The sequence below is a fragment of the Pteropus vampyrus genome, unplaced genomic scaffold (genome assembly GCF_000151845.1).
Source record: "Pteropus vampyrus isolate Shadow unplaced genomic scaffold, Pvam_2.0 Scaffold54, whole genome shotgun sequence".
NCBI lineage: Eukaryota > Metazoa > Chordata > Mammalia > Chiroptera > Pteropodidae > Pteropus > Pteropus vampyrus.
In genome coordinates this window covers 4,709,874-4,729,444 of record NW_011888835.1, presented here as the reverse complement: position 1 = coordinate 4,729,444, position 19,571 = coordinate 4,709,874, and the positions used below count along the sequence as shown (strand labels likewise).

Here is a 19,571-nt window from a genome sequence, read left to right as displayed (position 1 = left end):
TCAGGAGTCCCATATTGGTAAGAAAAAGCTCTATTGAAAGTTGAACAACAATGGAGGCTCCAGGGACAAGAAGGGAAATTGTCACATGGATGTTGAAAACAACATCCTGCTATCAAAGCATTTTCCCCAAATGCCACATTTTGAAGATAGTATAAAATGACAGGTTTACTATATTACAGTAATATCTTTCCAGTTAAATTTATATTTATTCATATTATTTATGTTGGGGAAACTTTCACTGTAATTCTGTTATTACTGTAGAATATTCTAGACTTTTGAATGTTTTATATACAACACTTACGGTGCAATAAAAAGGTAGTATAAGCTGAGACTTGTACAATATGTGAAATCATGTAGCTATAAAATAACTACAGTTGAGAAGCAGGAGAGTTGATTTAAAGCTATGAATGAAAAACGCTAAAACGCCAAAGAACTAGGCTTAACCTGTGTTGAACTGCAAACATTTCCACTCAGTAACTGGAACTTGGTCAGTTCTCTTTTCTTAATGTTTCATATTTATTTAGGATACACCTAGCTCACATCGTGACTGAATTATCATGTTCCACTCATAAATTTGTTCCTCATACTCCATTTATTTTATTATTTAATTTAACAGTGTATCCATGCTCCAGTTACCTCCATTCTCCTCATCAAAGTTTTCAGTGTTATAACTTATGTTTCTAGAGTAAGCAGGACTATCTCCCTATAAAACAACTGTACTAAATAAAACATACTTTTTAATGCTTTGCTAGACTTCCATGAATTAGAAAATTTCTGAAGCTTTTCTCTTCTCCCCCTCACCAAAAGTGAACTAAACTGAAACTGGAGAGAAGTGACTAACAATCATGGAATGTGAGGTTGCCAATATTGGTGTTGCAGTTGGTCAGGAGACTAAGTCTGGAGTCACTAGTGGAGAGAGTGTTCAGAATTGGGCTTTGACTTTAAACTGGCACCTTGAAGATGATTCTACATTAGTGCCTTCCTCTGATTCCTGTCAGAAGTAAACACAAATTTGTCCATAGGAGTGTACTCTCATTTTCACCTCCATGATAATTTTTGGCTTAAAATAAACCTCCTATGAGCTAACTATTATAAAAATTCTTCATACGGACAGAGATATAAACCACCATATGTAAAATCAGTAGAAAATGTAAATAATAGCTTTAGATACCCCGAGACTTCAGATATAGTAGTTTTCAGTTATAAAATAATAATAAATGTTTAAAGAAATGAAAATTAGACTAACAGATTGATATAATATATGAGATTACACATGACCAGGAATAATCAAAAGAGAAATAAATTGTATTTTTTGAGTTGCAAATATAATTATCGAAATATAAAACATATGGATAGGTTAAATAACAGTGAATGATAGAAAGCAAATGAGTTAATCAGAAGTTAAATCTGGAGACATTAATCAGAATATTAAGAAGGGAAGGGATGCTAACACAAGTATAGTAAGATATGAAAATTTAATAAGCTGTTTTGACATGCATCTAATTAGAGCCCCAGAAGGAAAAAAAATAATATAGATAACGAAAGATAGGGAATTAGTATTTGAACAGATAATGGCAAAAGATTTTCTAAAACTGATAAAAGACATAAATAGACAGATACAAGAAAGCATAGCTTATACTAAGCAGGATATATACAAGTAAATTCAGTCATAGACATATTGTTGTAAAAGTTAAAATGCCAAAGCAGAGAGGTCTTTTAGAGCAACTGGAGGAAAACAACGTAACCACTCAGAAAAGAGAATTAGGTTAACAGCCAACTTTTTATCATAATGGTAATGGAAGAGGTAGGGATACTACTCAGAGTTGCGTAAAAGAACAAAAAAGTCAACCTAATATTGTCTGTCAACTATCTTCCAAGAATAAGAGCAAAGACATTTTTACAAATGCAAAGAACAGAGAACCTGAGTAAATTTAAACAACTGTAGAATGCCTATATATGCAGAAAAAAGGGACAGACTAAGATACTGGGTGATACTATTATGTAAGTTTGCGGAGAAAATGATCAGAATTAAGTTGTTCTAAGGTGTCTAGAGTTAGTGAGTTAAGACTATTATGCATATTTGGAAAATTTTAAGGATAACCAATGAAAGAATAGGAAATGAGTACACGAATTCCAAAGCTATAGCAGGAAAAAAAATGGAATAACAAAATAAAAAACACTCATAAAATTCAGTCTTTTTTTTTTTTAATGGCATGAGAGGATACATGGGAAAAATTGGACAAATAGAATTTCAAAAGTAAGATGTTAAAAAGAAAAGTTCAGATATCAAAAATTTAAATGAACCTCTGTGGATTAAACTGTCCACCTAAAAGGTATTATCAGACTTGTTTAAAAGAAAATTAAAATATAAGCTGTTTGCACGATACATACTCTATAGAGAGTTTGAAAAGAAAAAATAGACTGAGTTATTAGAACAAATCAAAACCAAAAGAAAATTGAGATAGCTTTATTAATCTCATACAGTTTAGATTTTAAGACAGGAAGCATATGAAGAAAAAGCCATTGCATAATGATGAGAGGTTCAGTTCTTCGGGGAGATAAAACAATTCTAAATATATAAAATAAAAATAAATATATACATAAAGCAAACATTAATTGAAAATTGCAGGAAAAACACGACAAACCACAGCCATAATTGTAAATTTTCGGAAACCTCTCTTATTAAAGGTTGAACAGAAAAAAGTTTTTCAAAATATAAAATGATTTGAAAAATAAATTAACAAACTCGATTTAATAAAAATTTATCAGTTCTGCACTTAACAATTAGAGAATGCATGTGCTGGAAAGCAGATATAAAGTACTTAGAAAAATTGACACATATGAAGCAAAAAAAAGAAAATCAGATTTCAGAAAAACAATGCCACATAAAACATATTCTTTTACTTAGACTTCAATAACAAAAAGATAAAGATAGATAAACTTACATAAGGCAAATACTAATCAAAGAAAAAACGAGGTCACTTTATTAATCTCAGAAAACATAGATGTTAAGACAAGAAATATTATAAGAGGTGGTAATGCTCAGTGCATATTACCTTATGAAGTAAATTTGGCAAATTCTAGCAACATCAGATGCTCATATTCCCCATGACCGCATAATTTCACTCCTCAGAAGAAAATGTCTTCGTCGGGTAAACTAGGTAATGTGCAAATAGGTTCACAGTAGTATATTGAAAGAGCAAGCAACCAAAACAAAAATCGAAAACAAAAATAAACAGGAAAAAAATCCCAACCATTCACAAGAGGTTGATTAAGTTATTTGTAGATTTTTCTCATACAGCGGAATATATTACAGTAGTGAATTTGAATAAATGGCAGTTGAATATAACATGGATGAATCACGTAAGTGTAATTTTCATTGATTAAAAACAAATTGAAGAGGACTGTTTGAAGCCAGAAACTATTTTATGTAAGTTCAAAAACTAGCCAAATGAAACTAAATGCATCTATTCATATTATACCATATATATCCATATGTTCTTATACATATATTGAACTGTAGCACGAATATTATTATATTTCTCTCTATATGTTATTCTCTATATATGTGCACACACAATAGATATTTTTACATAGAGAGAGCAGTTTATTTCTAATCATATTGTATAATTCTATGATTATGTTCTAGTTTTTTGGAAGTCTAGATGTGTGTGTGTGTGTGTGTGTGTGTGTAAAATGTATGTGTATATACACATATATATATAAAATATGGGTGTGTGATTAACATGCTAATGCTATATTATCATATATAATGAATATATATAATGTGAGTGTGTGATTAATATTATATGATACAATTTTAAAATGAAAATGGGCATCGATTCTCATCAATACACATGTCCAATAAATATTTGAATAAATCTTCAATCTTCCTTATTATTAAAGAAGTATTTAAAAATCATTTTATAATCATCTACCAAATTGTTCTCTAGAATATGGAAAAATATATATACATTTTGGTAGTGCATATGATGACAAGCATCTGTTTGGAGATTTCTGAATGCATTTAAAGATTTTAAATAGTGTTTAAATCTTTTAAACATAAAATATATAACTCAGGCTGAAGGAAATAACATTGGATATAGTAGCTGATCAAATTAATGTAGCTACTGCTCAATCTCTTCAAAGAGCTCTGTAAAAAACATGGACTGTGTGCTCTCCTAATTCTGAAGAACAGATTTTAAGAAACGAACTTAATTATCAACACATCTGAAAAAGCTAAGTACACAGTGCATTAGTACAGTTTCTAAAAGGGTGAGGACCATGATGGTTACATTTAGATTCGTGTATGTTATAGGACATGTTCTTTTAAACAATACCTAATAAATCACTTGCCTGTTAATATCCTGAAATGAACATAATAGTTTAAGTTGAAAATCCCCATTGTGATAAGAAACATTACCTAGGGTATTAAACTCCATCAAGAAAATAACCCACAATTGCACTACCTTTATTTGTATACATTATTTATTAGAAATTTCAGATTTAATGGTCCTGAAGACTGTATAAGAACAGTTATCAAGTCTTGGAATAAAATCAATTTTAGCCATGATTTCCATTTCATATTAGTTTCTATAAATTATTTCCCATTTCTTGTTTACTTTAATTTTATGGGAAGGCTCATCTTTCTCTTTTTAACATTTTGTAGGGGATAGCTTCTTCTCGAAAATTAATTATAACTTAAAATTTTCAGATATGACATTAGTTGTATTTTTTCCTACCAGTTGAAGATGAAATGAGCTCACACCCCCCTTAAAAAAATCAGTCAGACCAAATGAATAAATACTAATTAGATTATTTCATCTTAAAAATAGAAGATGAGTGGATTGAATGGAATTTTATTCATTCTGACTTTCAATTTGTTTTAGATTTTATTTTGTAGACTGTTCCTCTGTACTTCACTAAGGCCGAATGTTGTATTTCTAACTTCTAAAAGTTGATCGATACGGTTATCCACCTGGAGTTCTTTTTTTGTCTTTGTCCCTGAGGTACTCTTGTGACCTGATTTTCATCCCATCATTCTACAGCGTCAGTAATCTCAAGTGCCACATGTGTAGACCTTTGTGACAACAAAGTATATATTACAAAAATGATTATTAGATGTCAAATCTACTGACCTGTGTCTAAATTAAATCACCTTCATTTACTCCTTTTCTGTGACATTTTATCTGTAGGTATCTGATTCCATAATTACCAAAAAATAACTTTCAAAGTCTAATTTATTGGTATTTATGACTTATTCATTTACTTTGCTTTCTTTTTAATCATTGAAGAAGAAAAACTGTGGTAAAAACTATTGAAAGTGAAATACTGTTACTCGGTAAAGGAGACCTTTTCAAGTGATGGCCTAAATTTCTGAAAGTTAACATTTATAGGAGAAAAACGAAGTGTTGCTCAGAGCTGACTTCACATGTACCTTGGGCTGGTATACTATGAAATTAGAAATGTATTAGAGTAAAAAAGAGTAGCATCTTTTAGCTGATGTTTTCAGAATCTAAGAAACCACAGCCCTTTATGAATTATGAAAATACTTTTATCTCTACTAATGAATGAGATGGTACTGTTCGGATAAAAGGCCACTGTGCATTGAAATATGGATGGATCTGAAATAAATGCTTTTTATAGCACATGAAAACTCTGTCAAGTAAGATAAGGAATAAAACATCTCTTCTCACAGAGATTTTAAGTCACTTGAATTAAGTACAATTAGGCTTTTTTGAGGGAGCTTGATGTAGTTTTCTCTGACGTCAAAGGATGATTTAGCTGGTTAATCAAAGTTTCTTTGATTCATGTCCTCATTGTCTAAAATGTTGGATGGCACATATTGAGATTTTGTCTACATATATCCCAAATATTGCATGGGACATATTTACACTAAAATATTTTTTGTTTATTATGTGAAATTGAATTTTAACTGGGTGCCCTGTGTTTTATCCAGCAATCTTATGCTGGGGAGAAGTACAAAATGACATCTAGTATGAGGAGAGTGTTTGTTATCGAGTTGTCAGGAGAGTATAGAATTTAAATTAATGTAAAACATATATTTGTAGTGCCCTTTAAATTAGTTTGACTTAATATAACCAGAAGTTCTAGGAGTTTGTAAATAATGAAGAGTTTATTCAGAGAACCACTTAAAATATACCATCTGCAAAATATCTATGTACCTCTTAATATTTCTCTGCCACTTTCTGGCTCTGCCTCTTAAAACCAGAACTCTCTGAGAGCTGTAGTGGTTTGTGGGATTTCAGATCTAATCACCCCGAAATGTGCTGCTCTGGTATGTGGATTGTTCTGAGCTAAGGGCAACTTTAACTTCAGGTTCAGGAGGAACTCGAGCTCCTCCCTTGACTACATGGAAGAACTGGAATTTAGGGGCTTGCCGGTAATGGGAGAGTAGTGAGGAGAACATACTTCTATTTACTAAACATCTGCTCTTCTTACTATTCTGCAGTTACCTTTGCAGCTCCCACAGCACCGTACCTCAACCTTAGCTCAGCCCTGTCTTACATACTCGTTTCCTTTCTGCCCCTGAACCTCTTATGTGTGTGGGGTCTCTGACTCTCTCGTGTATAGAGAGTTCCCATATGTATGTGTGTATCAAATTGCATTATTTTCTCTTCCTAATCTGTCTCGTGCCTACTTGATTATCAGACGAGCCAAAAGAACCTTGAGGGTAGAGGAAAGTTTCTTCTTCCTCACAGATTCATTCCTTTAGTATGATATTTACTGAATGACTGGATGTTCTGGGTCAGGTTGGTGCGGGGGATACAGAGCTGTGTGAGCTTTGATCTTGATCTTAAGGCAATTATAATATAACTGCAAAGTAAGACTAACACAGGATTTTAATAAATGGCAATGTGGAAAAAATGCTCAGAGGAAGACAGTTTTAGAGTAGCACAGAGAAATGCTAGGTTTACACTTGGGTTGAGTCATTTGGGAAGTCTTTGTGGATCCGAAGGTGGTTAAGGTGGGTGTAGAGAAATAGAGAAAAAATTCCCTGAACACTTTTTCGAGGTTTTCATATTAATGCTAATAAAATGAAGCACATTTAATAGGTTAGAGAGGAGTCCAAACTAACAGGCTTTCACAATAACTAAACTTTTATTATTATTGAGTTATGTTTCTTATACTAGGGATCGAAATCTTCTATTTTTATTCTTTGAGGACACGTTATCATATTGAAGGTCTTCTCTGTCATTATTGAGAGAATGACACACATCAGAGAATCTGCCTAAATCTTTCAAGATTTAATTCCTGAATAAACTAGTAACATTGCACCAAGTACCAAACAACAGACATAAAAGAGTAACCCTGGACAAGAGTTAAGATACTGTTTCGTGCCTTCCGTATTATTTTATGTGAATTGACTTGTCTGTGCTTCAGGTTTTTGTTCTGTGAAGTAGGGATGGAAATACTTACTTTGTGTGATTGTTGTGGGATAATATATATAAATAGCCCGGCACTAAAGAATATTGGAAGATGATCTCCAAACAGTTAAAATAAAAAATATGAATTACTGTTTTGAGATTATGCTTGACAATGTCATGTCTGTAGTTTTAACTTATGAAGCTATTAGTGTTGACTCTCAGAAGTATATGTTATTGCCCATCATAAAGAATTCATTTGGGAATGTTCAATCCAGTACTGAGTATGTAGACTGAGAGTTCATTCCAGACTAATACCCATCTTGAAGTTATCTCTGACCATGGCTTCATAATTCTCACTACTTAATGTGTAGTCTGGGGACTGACAGCATCGGCAGCATCTGGGAGCTTGTAAGAAATACTATATATCAGGTTGACCCCGGACTTCCAGAATCAGAATCTAAATTTTAACAAGATTCTCAGGTGATTCCTATGCATGTTAGAATTTGAGAAGCAGTGCTCTAGATGTTAATATAGGTTGTTGAAAAGTTTATATTGAAAGTGGATTAATGTTGTCTTTTAACTATATTTTCCTGTCATTTATTTAAGACTAATGCTATAGGGAGAAAGCAGTCCTTCAGGTCTGTGGAGCACTAAGTCGCAAATTACCTTTTTCGCTTCATCTAAGCTGTTCAATGGCCTGAGAGAGTTTAGCAGTTTCCTGATTAATTGAGCAGTTTAGCAGTTTATTGCTTAATTGTCAAGCTTTACTGTCTTTTCATTAATAGTAGTACCAGAATCTTAAGATTCTAAATAACCTCATAAGGGCATTACCTGTGTTTTATTAATGACTTGGAGGTTGGAGAATGTCTTATGAATGTGTTTACTGAGTTGTTAGAACCATGATATATCTACTAATATTGATGCTGACCCCCGCATTGGTGTCACCTGAGGACCTTGTTAAAAATTCAGACTCCTTGGTTATGCCCAGGTGATTCTGATTCAGCCTTGGACCATATATTACTAAGAAACTCCTTAAGTTTCAGCACAGCACATGGCCTGTTTTACAGACCATTGCTTTTAGTCTCTTTTCTGTCAGAAGACCTTTCTCATCCTCTCATGTTTTCATTTTGAGTTCCCCATGTTTCGATTTTCCATACTGTCAGTAATTTCATTTATTTTTGTATACAGTTAAAAAATTAGGCAGCAGAAGATAGAAAAAGAGAACATTGATTTGGGAGATAGAAGCCCTGTATTCTTGACTTGACGTAGACTCAATGGACAAGTCACAATTTCTCCATTTTACTATCTGTCAAATGGGCTTTCTAAAGCTTCAGTGGAATGTGAGATCAGAGACATGTGAGTGCTTTGAACTCTTCAAAAGAAAAGGTGTGTGAGTTGAGCTTGTTATTACCACCTTATTTTAATATCCTTCCTGTTAAAATGTGTTTTCCTTTTCAACATAAAACCTGGTTCTCACTGAAAACATATCTCTCTAATTTCTGTTTTCTTTTTTGCTTTACACCCAATCCTCAGCATTCTCTGGATTCTGACAGTTCTCCAGCATCCGTATCATGGAAGGTTTCACCTAGGTTGGTTGGATCAGGGGCTCCTCTGTGAGGCAGACCCAAGCAGCTCTTGCTGAGACCTGCAAGGAGTCAGGAGGTTGTTCAGTGAGACAGGAGCTTGAAACTAGACAACCTAGAAGCCCAGACACTGTGTCTCAGAGTGTGATACTTCGTGATGAATTTATTGTCGGGCAGGGGCCTAGGGCCGTGTATGTCGAGGTGGAAGTACCAGTCAAATAATAGGTAGGGGTTGGATGCATTTATTTTTATTTGGAGAAGGTGTGGGATGGCTCAAGATCTTTCTAGATTGCACCATAAGTAAATATCAAAGGTATGTAATCTTAATTACTTAGCTACATTACTAGATATATTGTGGCTCTAAACCACCTTAATGAACACACTCACAAGATATCCCCACCTCCCAGACTTTAGTAAAACGTAGGTAAAGCTCATTCTATTTTTGTTATTTAGAACATTAAGATTCTGGGTGTTGCCACTCAATGAAAAAAAGAGTAAAGCTTGACAATTAGGCAGTAAACTGCTAAACTGCTGAATCTTTCAGGCCATTAAACACAACAAGGTCAAGTAGAAAAGGCATAGAATGTATTCTACCTGGCAAAGTCTTAAAGCAAAGGATCTTCTAGGAAATCAACTTGGTTTTAAAAATGATGTCTGTCATAGTTAAGGTACATGGGAGAATGGAAACGAATGATACCAAAACACCAGTGTGTAAGTTTAATTTGCACAAAGAGCACATGATACAGATTCACATTGAAGAAGTGGCTTCATTTAATTTTAGGATATATATTGGTGTTAAAGAACAAAATTCAACTGAATAAATTTGAAGATCTAATTGGCTTTAATTAAGCAATTCATCAATCAAACAACATCCCATCTAACAATTAGAAGGGTGCTCCAGGGGGTCGTACAAACAGAAGGTTTTTGTAGGAAGAAGGGCAAACAACAGGTTAACCCTTACGTACTTGTTTACTTAATGTGAGTGTTATTTACCTAATCTTCACAAAAACCCTATGGGGAGACACTATTATTTTCATTTTTTAGATGAGGAAATTGAGGCAGGTTCAGTAAATTATTCAAAGTTACATATATAGTAAAATACAAAGCCAAGATTAAAAATCAGGTTTTCTGTTTCTAGAGGCACATCCTTAAGTAAACTAAATTACTCTTCCAATAAGAACTGTGAGTCTGCCGTTTTAAAATGATTTTGTCGTGCAGTTCTCTAGAATCTTGTATTTCTTCTCTTCTGTGTTGGTACTTTCTCACTTCTTGTTGTCTTAATAATAATATATCATCTTTATTTCTTGAAATAGTATCACTGTAGTTCTTTAGAATTTTTGTTCCAGAGCTACCAGTTTTGGTAGAAGTACCAGTGGCAATTTATAGCCTTAATTTATAGGCAAGGGTCCCATCACAGATTTCAGAAATCCTGCCATGTCAGGGCAACTCCAAACTTGCTGGCACAGTGGACAATGAGCTCATTAGATCTATCTGGAAGTGAAGGTCAACCAGGACCAGAGCTTGCGAATGCGCTTCCTGAAGTTTGTTTGTTTTTTAATTTTCACGACTCATTAGATTATGCGATACATCTTCAGCAGGGTGTTTCCTAGGCATGTTTTGAGCTTTAACCATTCTGATACATCATCCACTTTTGTATGCAAAATTGAGCTTCATAAATATAACAAGTTTTTGATATACTTTTGAGTTTAGGAGATTATTCTCTCATTGTATCATACTTGAATGTAGTTTTGGGAGGAAAGGTCTTTGGATGGGGTTCCCTGAACTATATATCTTAGATTTTAGGTCTTGTCTGTTGTCCGTTCTGATCTTAATCATGTTTTTGGTTTTTCTGGCCTCAACATTGGTGGCAAGATTCTTACTTTTGGTGATAGATGTTCTTTTCTTAAGGGTCAGGCTTCTTCCGCTTGAGAAATTTTTGTATTATGTTTTTATGGTCAATTCATCAAAAAATCAATTTTATATATTATTTGTTGTATTTTCTTTTGCTTTATCTTTATTACTTAAACAATGAAGACAAGTGGGAGAAAGGAGTGAAAACAATATTCTGTAAAAAGTAAGAGTTAAATATCCATGATAAGAAAATGATTAAGTACTCTCAACAAATATTGGCTGAGATTTTGTTACATGTCATAATGATTTTGAACTTTGCTTCCACAAATGGGAACATTCTTTTGGATTTTCAGCCATCAGACAGGTCTCATTAGGGAGTGAAGTTACTCGATACAGAAACTATCACAGTTCCAGAGCGATTAAAATGTACAGTTCACCATGCTCCTCCTCTGCTTATAACCTGCAGTTGCTTCCCTTAACCTGTGACTGTATCCTCTCCCTTACCATGCTCAACAAACCTCTGACCCTCCCAGCTTGTTGATGGATACGATTCCGCTTGTTATTTATTCTTCCAAAGTAGCAATGGCCTCTTTTCAGTACCTCAGACTTGCTAGAATGAGCTTCCTTTCCCCTTCTTCCTCCTCCGACTAGAATAGTGAATTTTCATCCTTGCGTTTATACGTCTCCCTCAGAAAGACCTTCCTGACTACCTTAAGCAGATTTTCCACCCCATTACCATCTTACCGATTTAATTCATAGCATGTCACTCTTTGTACTTATGTATTTTAGTCTGATGTGAAGTTGTCTTTCCTGACTAGACTGTAATCACTAGATGGACAAGGACTGTGTCTTTTATTCACCAATATGTACACCATATCTGGCAAAGTAACATTGTGATGATTATCCGCAGTTTTATACACACACGTGCGCGCGCGCGCGCGCACACACACACACACACACACACACACACACACACATTTTGCACTGGCTTTAAGTAATAGCTCTTAAAATTTTTTCTGTTATTTAACTTGATAACTCCTAACATAACATGGTAGAGCACAAGTGTTCTACATAGTATTTATTTAGAGAGCCATATAGGGCTTCTAGTTAAAGCAAGTATGCCTCATTACGAATCATTTGTGTACCTTTTTGAGATGCCTTTTAGGATACAGTGCCTCTGTTCTTTGTTAATCAAACATTTGTCCTGTTGTAACAGTTATACTTCTGTCTTTAACAGCAGAAGATTCTATGAAATGAAACAATAGGATCTTGTTCTATGACTTTTAAGAGAAAACACACACATATTAACATAGATTCACACGCACTCTCAATTTATCTGTACAGCACTTGTCATACTTCTTGATACCTAATAGACAATTTGTTGAATGTTCATAAGTTCTTACAAATAGAATTTGTTTAGCAAAATCTTGAGCTTCTAGTACATCTTATTTACTAGGTTATGTAAATCAGCTAACCATATTTCATTAACTAAATGATTTAAAGTTTCTGATAGAAAAGAACATTGTAATGAGGTAGAATCTATTTTAATATACGTAAAAGCTGTACGAAGCACTTCAGCATCACAAATGGAGGTATATTTATAGTGAAAAAAATCTCAATTCAATTTAAATAAACAGAAAGTGAAAGTCCACTGAGGAAAACAGGTTTAAAAACATGAATATCTACTTAAATAATATAGACTCGATGATTATCCAGTCGTGGTGAAACAAACAGAGCAGGTCATTCAATAGTAAAGCAAACACACCGATTTTAAATGTGAATTGGCTGGAGTGTATGCACGTAAGTGTATGTGTGTGTCTATATACTTGGTATTGCTAATATAACAAAAGAGAATGACATTCTTTATGTAGAACTGAAAGTGCCAATTAATTACATTCCAATTTTGGGATGGTGAGAATATCATATTTCATTCTACCTGTTCCATTGCATGAGATAAAATTCAGGCGCTTAAAGAAAATTCTTTTAAAAAGCCCTTCCGAATGTTAGATTTCCCATGACCATTTTCTTCTCCTGCAGGAGAGCACACAGCTGCTACAAATGCCGTCAATGTAGTTTCACAGCTGCCGATACTCAGTCACTACTGGAACACTTCAACACTGTTCACTGCCAGGAACAGGACACCACTACAGCCAATGGCGAAGAGGACGGTCAGGCCATATCCACCATCAAGGAGGAGCCCAAAATTGATCTCAAGGTCTACAGTCTGCTCAATCCAGACTCTAAAATGGGAGAGTCAGTTTCCGAGAGTGCAGTGAAGAGGGAGAAGCTAGAAGATAAGGACGGGCTAAAAGAAAAAGTTTGGACTGAGAGTTCAAGTGACGACCTTCGCAACATGACTTGGAGAGGGGCAGACATCCTACGTGGCAGTCCATCCTACACTCAAGCAAGCCTGGGGCTTCTGACGCCTGTGACCAGCACCCAAGAGCAGACCAAGACTCTAAGGGATAGCCCCAATGTAGAGGCTGCCCACCTGGCGCGCCCCCTTTATGGCTTGGCCGTGGAGACCAAGGCGTTCCTGCCGGGGGTGTCCGCTGGCGGAGAGAAGTCTGGAGCCCTCACGCAGCAGTATCCTGCTCCGGCAGAGAACAAGTCCAAGGATGAATCCCAGTCGCTGTTACGGGTAGGAAGGTTTAATCTTTTAATTCCTATATCTTCGAAGGGAAAATGAGGGACTCGTGCATTCTCTAGATTTAGAATCATGGTTTTTACCAAGGGGAACAAAATGATGTGTATCAGTCTGGGGATTTATACTTATCAGGATGAAGTGGCAGAAAATAGCTCAAGTGTGTTTGTGTGTCCTGTAAACATACTTGATACAGTGGTGGGCAGTCCCTCGTTTGTCACTGCTCTTAGCTCAGATCGAGTGTTGGTTAATCATTCCTGGTGATTATGTGAAACAGCGAGGCCACATTTGGAGAGGGGAGGTCCACACTCCCAGAAGGATACACACCTATTACATTAAAATAACTGTATTACTTTTAAATCTTAAGGTGATGTGACACAGTGCATGGCGAATAGGGAAATTAGCAGAGATTTAAATTGCTAAGAATGCAAAGCCCTTGTTGAGATGTTAATACAGAAATGTGTGTGTTTTTTTTTTAAACTCACAGTGTAAATATGTATAAATGACAATGCTTATTGATGTTTAGTTGCCAAGAGGGAAAAAAAAAATGAGATAGACCTAAGTGTGAATGGCATAAAGAGCATATTATAGGGCTCATTTAGGGAGGGAGACATAGTCCCATGAGGAAAAACAAAACAAAACCTGAGTAAGAGAAGATCCTTGATTGCTCTCTTCATGCTGTATGGACTCAGCAATTGTCAAGAAATAGTTTAGATTTTGAAAATTCACAAACTCGCAATAAGTGATGCTTGCTTTTTGCCTAAGGCATCACTGCTTCAACATTTCACCTTGACTCTTTGGAAAGTTTGGAGTTTCTTGATGATTTCAAGCTTTGTTCATGCATCTAAGGAAGGATCAGAAACCAGCTAACCATAACAAAAGAGCCGGTTAGGAAATAAAGTTTAGCCAGCCAGATGCTTTGACCTGTAGGTGAGAGACCACAGGTTCTCTCCGGATGTATTCTGGGGAGAAAAATTGCTCTTTCCAATGTCTGCTTGGCCACTCTGCTCTCATTTCCTGCCGGTTCTCTGAAGCCTATCTGTGCTACTCAGGTATTCTTCAGTGGAGGTGAGAAACGCCCCTTAGAGGTCACTGTCAATTATAAAAGCTGTTACTTCTCCTGCCTGTAGTCATGCCCTGGAACTAAGAGAAGGGCTTGAATGCAGAAAAGGCGACGCCCCCTGTACACTGTGAATCAGTCCTACAGAGAAGAAGCAAGTTTATTATAAATATCTTTGGAAAGAAGAGAAATATAGTTCCTGTGACCTTCACGAAGGTTTTCAGTTCAGGGAGCTTCTTTCAGATAAATACATATGGAGCTGCATTTTTATAATTGTAAATGCTGGTTATTTTCTTACCATGTCAGGACTCTTCTGGTTGCAAGTGGCTCTTATGGATTCTGGTTATAAGGCAGGAATGACATGTAGTCCTAGGTTTTTAAATTTTGTATTGCATCATGAGAGCATGGTGTGATTGGGTGCCTTACCTCTCTCCATCACTAGAGCTCCCCACCCTTTCCCTGCCCCCCCACTTTAAAATTGTTTTCATTCATGACGTCTTCATTGGATTCCAAATTGTTTGACTCTTTTAAACTGTTTCTGGAATATTACTTTTTCTGCCATTTGTATGCACTAAGAATTTGGAATGATCATTTATTAGTTATTGAAGTCTAAAACCTGAACCGGCAAGCAGAGGGAGATAATACTTTTCTAAAGAATTGTTTTTCTCAGTTCCTCCACTTCCTTAATTCCCTGACTTCAAGTTTCTGTTGCATCATTTCAACTGTCTTTTCAGTTCCTCTACATTAGCTGCTGAAGTAGGAAACCTTTAGCAAGAGACTGCTTACTATGTTGTATGGAGAACAGGAGACTTCCTAACCATAAGATTTGTGATCCCCAAGGCTATCATCTACTCAATTATAAGAGCTGACAAAAAAAAGAGGAGAAAAAATATACATATTTGAAAGAGTCTTGGATCATTTTTCTGTGATTTTAGTAAAATTTGAATCTTTAAAATTTACATTTCATTGTACTTAAATAGTGCTTTTGGAAGTCATCAGTTTTATTGGATATTTGGAAAAAGGAAGTACAGCTAATTTAATTTATCGTGAAATAGTTAATGTTATTAACTGAATTAAAATTTTTAATGTACACATATCTTAACTGATCATCTCTTTAAGATACCTAAGAGAATTAAGAGGAGGAGTCCATTCTGATTGCGAAATTGACAAGAAATTTACTCTGGTGGTAGAAATTGGTTTCACAGAGTTATCATAGCAAATATATACTTCTCAGTTTATTCCTCTTGCCATCAGTCACGGAAAACCCAACAGAATATCACCATCATTTTTACTAAAGACAAAAACAAAATACTTTAAATTTGTAATTGTAGAGGTCTAGTTAGTACTGAAGGTGCCCAGTAAAATGTTATAAATATACAATTGAAATATGCAAACAAAATTTACATGTTTTAAATGAAATTTCAGTGGTCTGTGTAAATATATACCTATAGAATATTATATTCATATTTGAGTTTAAATGGTAGAATGGATCTTGAAATTACCTTGCTATTTGGCATGTTTATTTAGATATAGTAGGCAATTTAAGAAATGGAACATATGTTTTAAAAGTGATTTTTAATTAAATAATGCATACAATATAGCATTAATAGGGCAAATGTATTTGTAAATACATTTGTACGTATAGTTTCTAAAACTAAGAGTAAACAAATTGGCTGTTTTCTTTAACTACTATACAGAATGATATTAAGAATTAATATGGAAAATTTTTCCAGCAGAAAATATTAATTTAAAAGAATTCAACACTGTGCTGGTAAATAACAAAAACATTTTTAAAGAGTAGGCTGAATGTAGTTAGGATCATGCCACAAAGCACATCATTACATTGTTTTCAGAATATTGGTCTTTGTGATAGAAGTTTTTTAAGTGGCTTTAGTTATGAAATTTTACTGTACTCAAGGAGAGAAAGGAACTATAAGACTCACAGAGAGGAGCTAAAGACTCAAAATATTGTTTTTTTTCTTTTGCATAGGTAAGTGTTCAGCTTTTAATTTTGTGTTTAATAACAGTTCATTTATATATTTTTGTATCAGTGAGTGCCTTTATACTTTTTCCTTGTTGTTAGTATGGAATTGATCTTGTTATAACAAATGTAAATTGCGTATGTGACCCATGTTGACCATTGTGCTTTGGGTGGCAGGGAGCATGTTAACATAAGCCTTATCTTGTGAATTGCTTTATGAAAATTAGGTTTTTCCTGTGTATCAACTACAAACAGTTTAATAAAATCATTGTCTTTTTTTTTTTTTTTCTTTTGTGAGTAGGAAGAAATATTAAAGCTTTTAGACTCTTCGCTAGAAGTAGTTGACATTTATATGAAAACGTCATAAAACATGAAAAACCTCCTGGAAATGTTTTGAAAATGCAGTGTTTTCATTTAAAGTTAAAATTTGGCTCTGTGAAGAGGTTAACATATTTAATATTGCCTGTGCTAAAAGCAAAACTTAATTGGTTTTGTATGTTCAAATAGATGTTTCTTTCTCATTTTAAACTAAACAATATAGTGTAGTCAGAACTCAGTACACTTGTGTGCCTTTTCCTAAACTTTTTTCTGTAATGTGTATTTGCACAAAGATATTTATTTATTTAGTTAGGTAGACTTGTGCAGATGCAACTGTATTCATCTTATTATTTTCTGGATAAGAAATTCTAGATTTCATTCTTGTATTTGACTTTTTAGATTGGGTTTTATAACATAGAAAACTTTATCTTTTAACCGATAACCATGTTAATAGAAACAAAAGACCTGTCGTTATATTTCACAAAGATTTGCCAGTATCAGATGCATTTTTTTGTTAATGAATCACAGAAGTATAGTTAAGATTAGTTGATAAATCTGGAGTTTATGGTGGCTTATTGGCAAATCAGCATTAAGGTAAACTTCCCCATGTCATTTGTCAGAGCAAAATGTTGTAGTCAAATAGTTTATAGGCTCTGATTCTTCCCCAGGTTCAAACATCATAGTTATCAGCCCACATTCTTCATGTATCTCGGGGAAAAATAAATCTCTCTGGGACAGATTTTAATTTCCAGTGTAAGTTTATTTAGGACATTTGTCCGTTTTAAGGTGCACATTTTTTACTGCTTGATTTTGGCAGAGATGTTCAGCTATGGGCTGCTGGAGTTGCTTTCCAAGTTGAGCCAGAGACTATCAAAGGAAGGGCCTCAAGCATCTCCGTTCATCTCTCTCTCAGAGGAGATCATGTGCCTGCAGTCCTCACAGGAGTGCTGGGCCGCTTAGTTAATTAATGTTTGTCAAGCCATTTGAGATCTTCAGATGCAGGGTTCTAGATAAGTGCAAAGTAGTGTGATTATTTGTTCATTTTGTAAATGCGATACCAAGACAGTACAAAGCAGATGTTATTTCCCCTTTTCTTCAGCAGCGTTAAATTTATAGTTTAAAGATTGTTGATACCGGCCAGTCTATTGAGATGCAAAAATGTTCTTTTGGGGACAGTCCATTGGCAGCCAAACAAACGTTCAAACAAGCGACAGTGTTGAATGCCTTTACAACCAGTGACAGAAGATCGTAGGAAGTTTTTTAACTAAAGATGGTCTCAAGTGAAACGCCTGATATTTATTGTTTTGTTTCATGTTGAATGAAAATAAAAGCAGTTTTTCAGTTATCATACAGGTAGTATTGACCTATTGTCATGTTCATGTACATAACTGTTTTCCTGATCCTGTTTGAATTTTTTACATATGTGTATATCAAATACCAAAGACAACAGACTACACCAAGAAAAATGGGAAGTTTGCATCTCCCTAATCATTGCTTACAAAATGGTAGTTTTTATGTCATGTTGATAAAATTTCTCTTTAGGTAGCCGTTGATATTTGATTTGCCCAAAAATAAAATATTGAAAACCATTTACTATATCCAGAGTTAAACAATCCTTGTACATCTCTGTGCTTCTTCCCAATATGGATGCATTTTTGTGTTCATCTATTAGAAAATGATAAGATTTAAATTGAAATATGTTATAGATTTACTCTAAAAATACAATCCAGTCATTGAATTAGTTGTGTGTAGTTATGAACATGACCATTTGAATTGTTTTTATTAAATAAAATCTAGACAGTTTTTTTCTTTTTCTTTATTGGTTATTATTATTATTTTTTTATCTCAGTATACCATTTTTGACAGTAGATCACAACTAAAACTAATTTGATACCTGTATGTTTGGTTTTATAAGTCAGCTCCATTGGCTCAAGTATTTTTAAAAAGCACTTTTTTTTTTTTTTTATAACCGAAGGTTTTTGTGAGGTCTGGCACAGTTCTGCTGGCCCAGGTTTCTAAGGCAGGGGAAGCAGATGTATCTTTGAGTGAACTGGGCTGCAAGTTTGTAGTCACTGTGAAACGGTATCCTTCAGCACAGTGTCTGTTAATTATTTCCTGTATAACTATCTTTTGCTTAGCTTCCTTTTTTCACAGACTGCATGAGTCAGGAGATAACAGGGTCCCAAAAGGAACCCATTGTTGAGCGTCCTTAAATGTTGGAAGAGAAGGGTATATAGAAGGTGGTCCAAGTTTTAGGAGCCCAGACACAGAATGATTCAAAAGTGTGTCAGCCATGAGCTGCACAGACTTGATGTGACTAGTACTTTTTCTGACAAAGTCCAGTCTGATGAATGGATTTAACAGAACTGTTGATTACCTAAAATGCCAGGAAAATTTTTTGTCTTGGATTTTTTGTGTATTTTGTTATTCGCTCCCACCAAAAAAGTAAATACTGTTTCCATTAGCATATTCTTTTATTTTCCCATCCCCTTGATACTGTTAGAGAAGTTTTTCATTAAGTAATTATAGGCAAGGACACTGATGACTAGAATGGTCTACCAGTTAACCCAAGGAAGCTTGGCCAGCTTGGTTATTAGCTCAAGGAGATATAAGTAGTTTCAGTGACGTTTGAAGAACCTCCTTCCTTCATTTCTGTGAAGCAACATTCTCATTTTCTAGATGTTTATAATTATCAATAATTTACAAATAAAATAGAACCTGGAATATGACTTTATTTTGGAAAAAA

The 19,571-nt window shown here is 34.5% G+C and overlaps 1 protein-coding gene across 1 annotated transcript in view; it reads left to right on the top strand.

Moving 5' to 3' along the window:
* Window positions 1–19,571, top strand: part of TRPS1 (transcriptional repressor GATA binding 1) — a 189,414-nt gene that overhangs the window by 20,664 nt on the left and 149,179 nt on the right. The window contains exon 4 of the mRNA XM_011360364.2: window positions 12,860–13,463. Coding sequence (XP_011358666.1) covers window positions 12,860–13,463 — 604 coding nt within the window. The remainder of the gene's footprint in view (window positions 1–12,859; window positions 13,464–19,571) is intronic.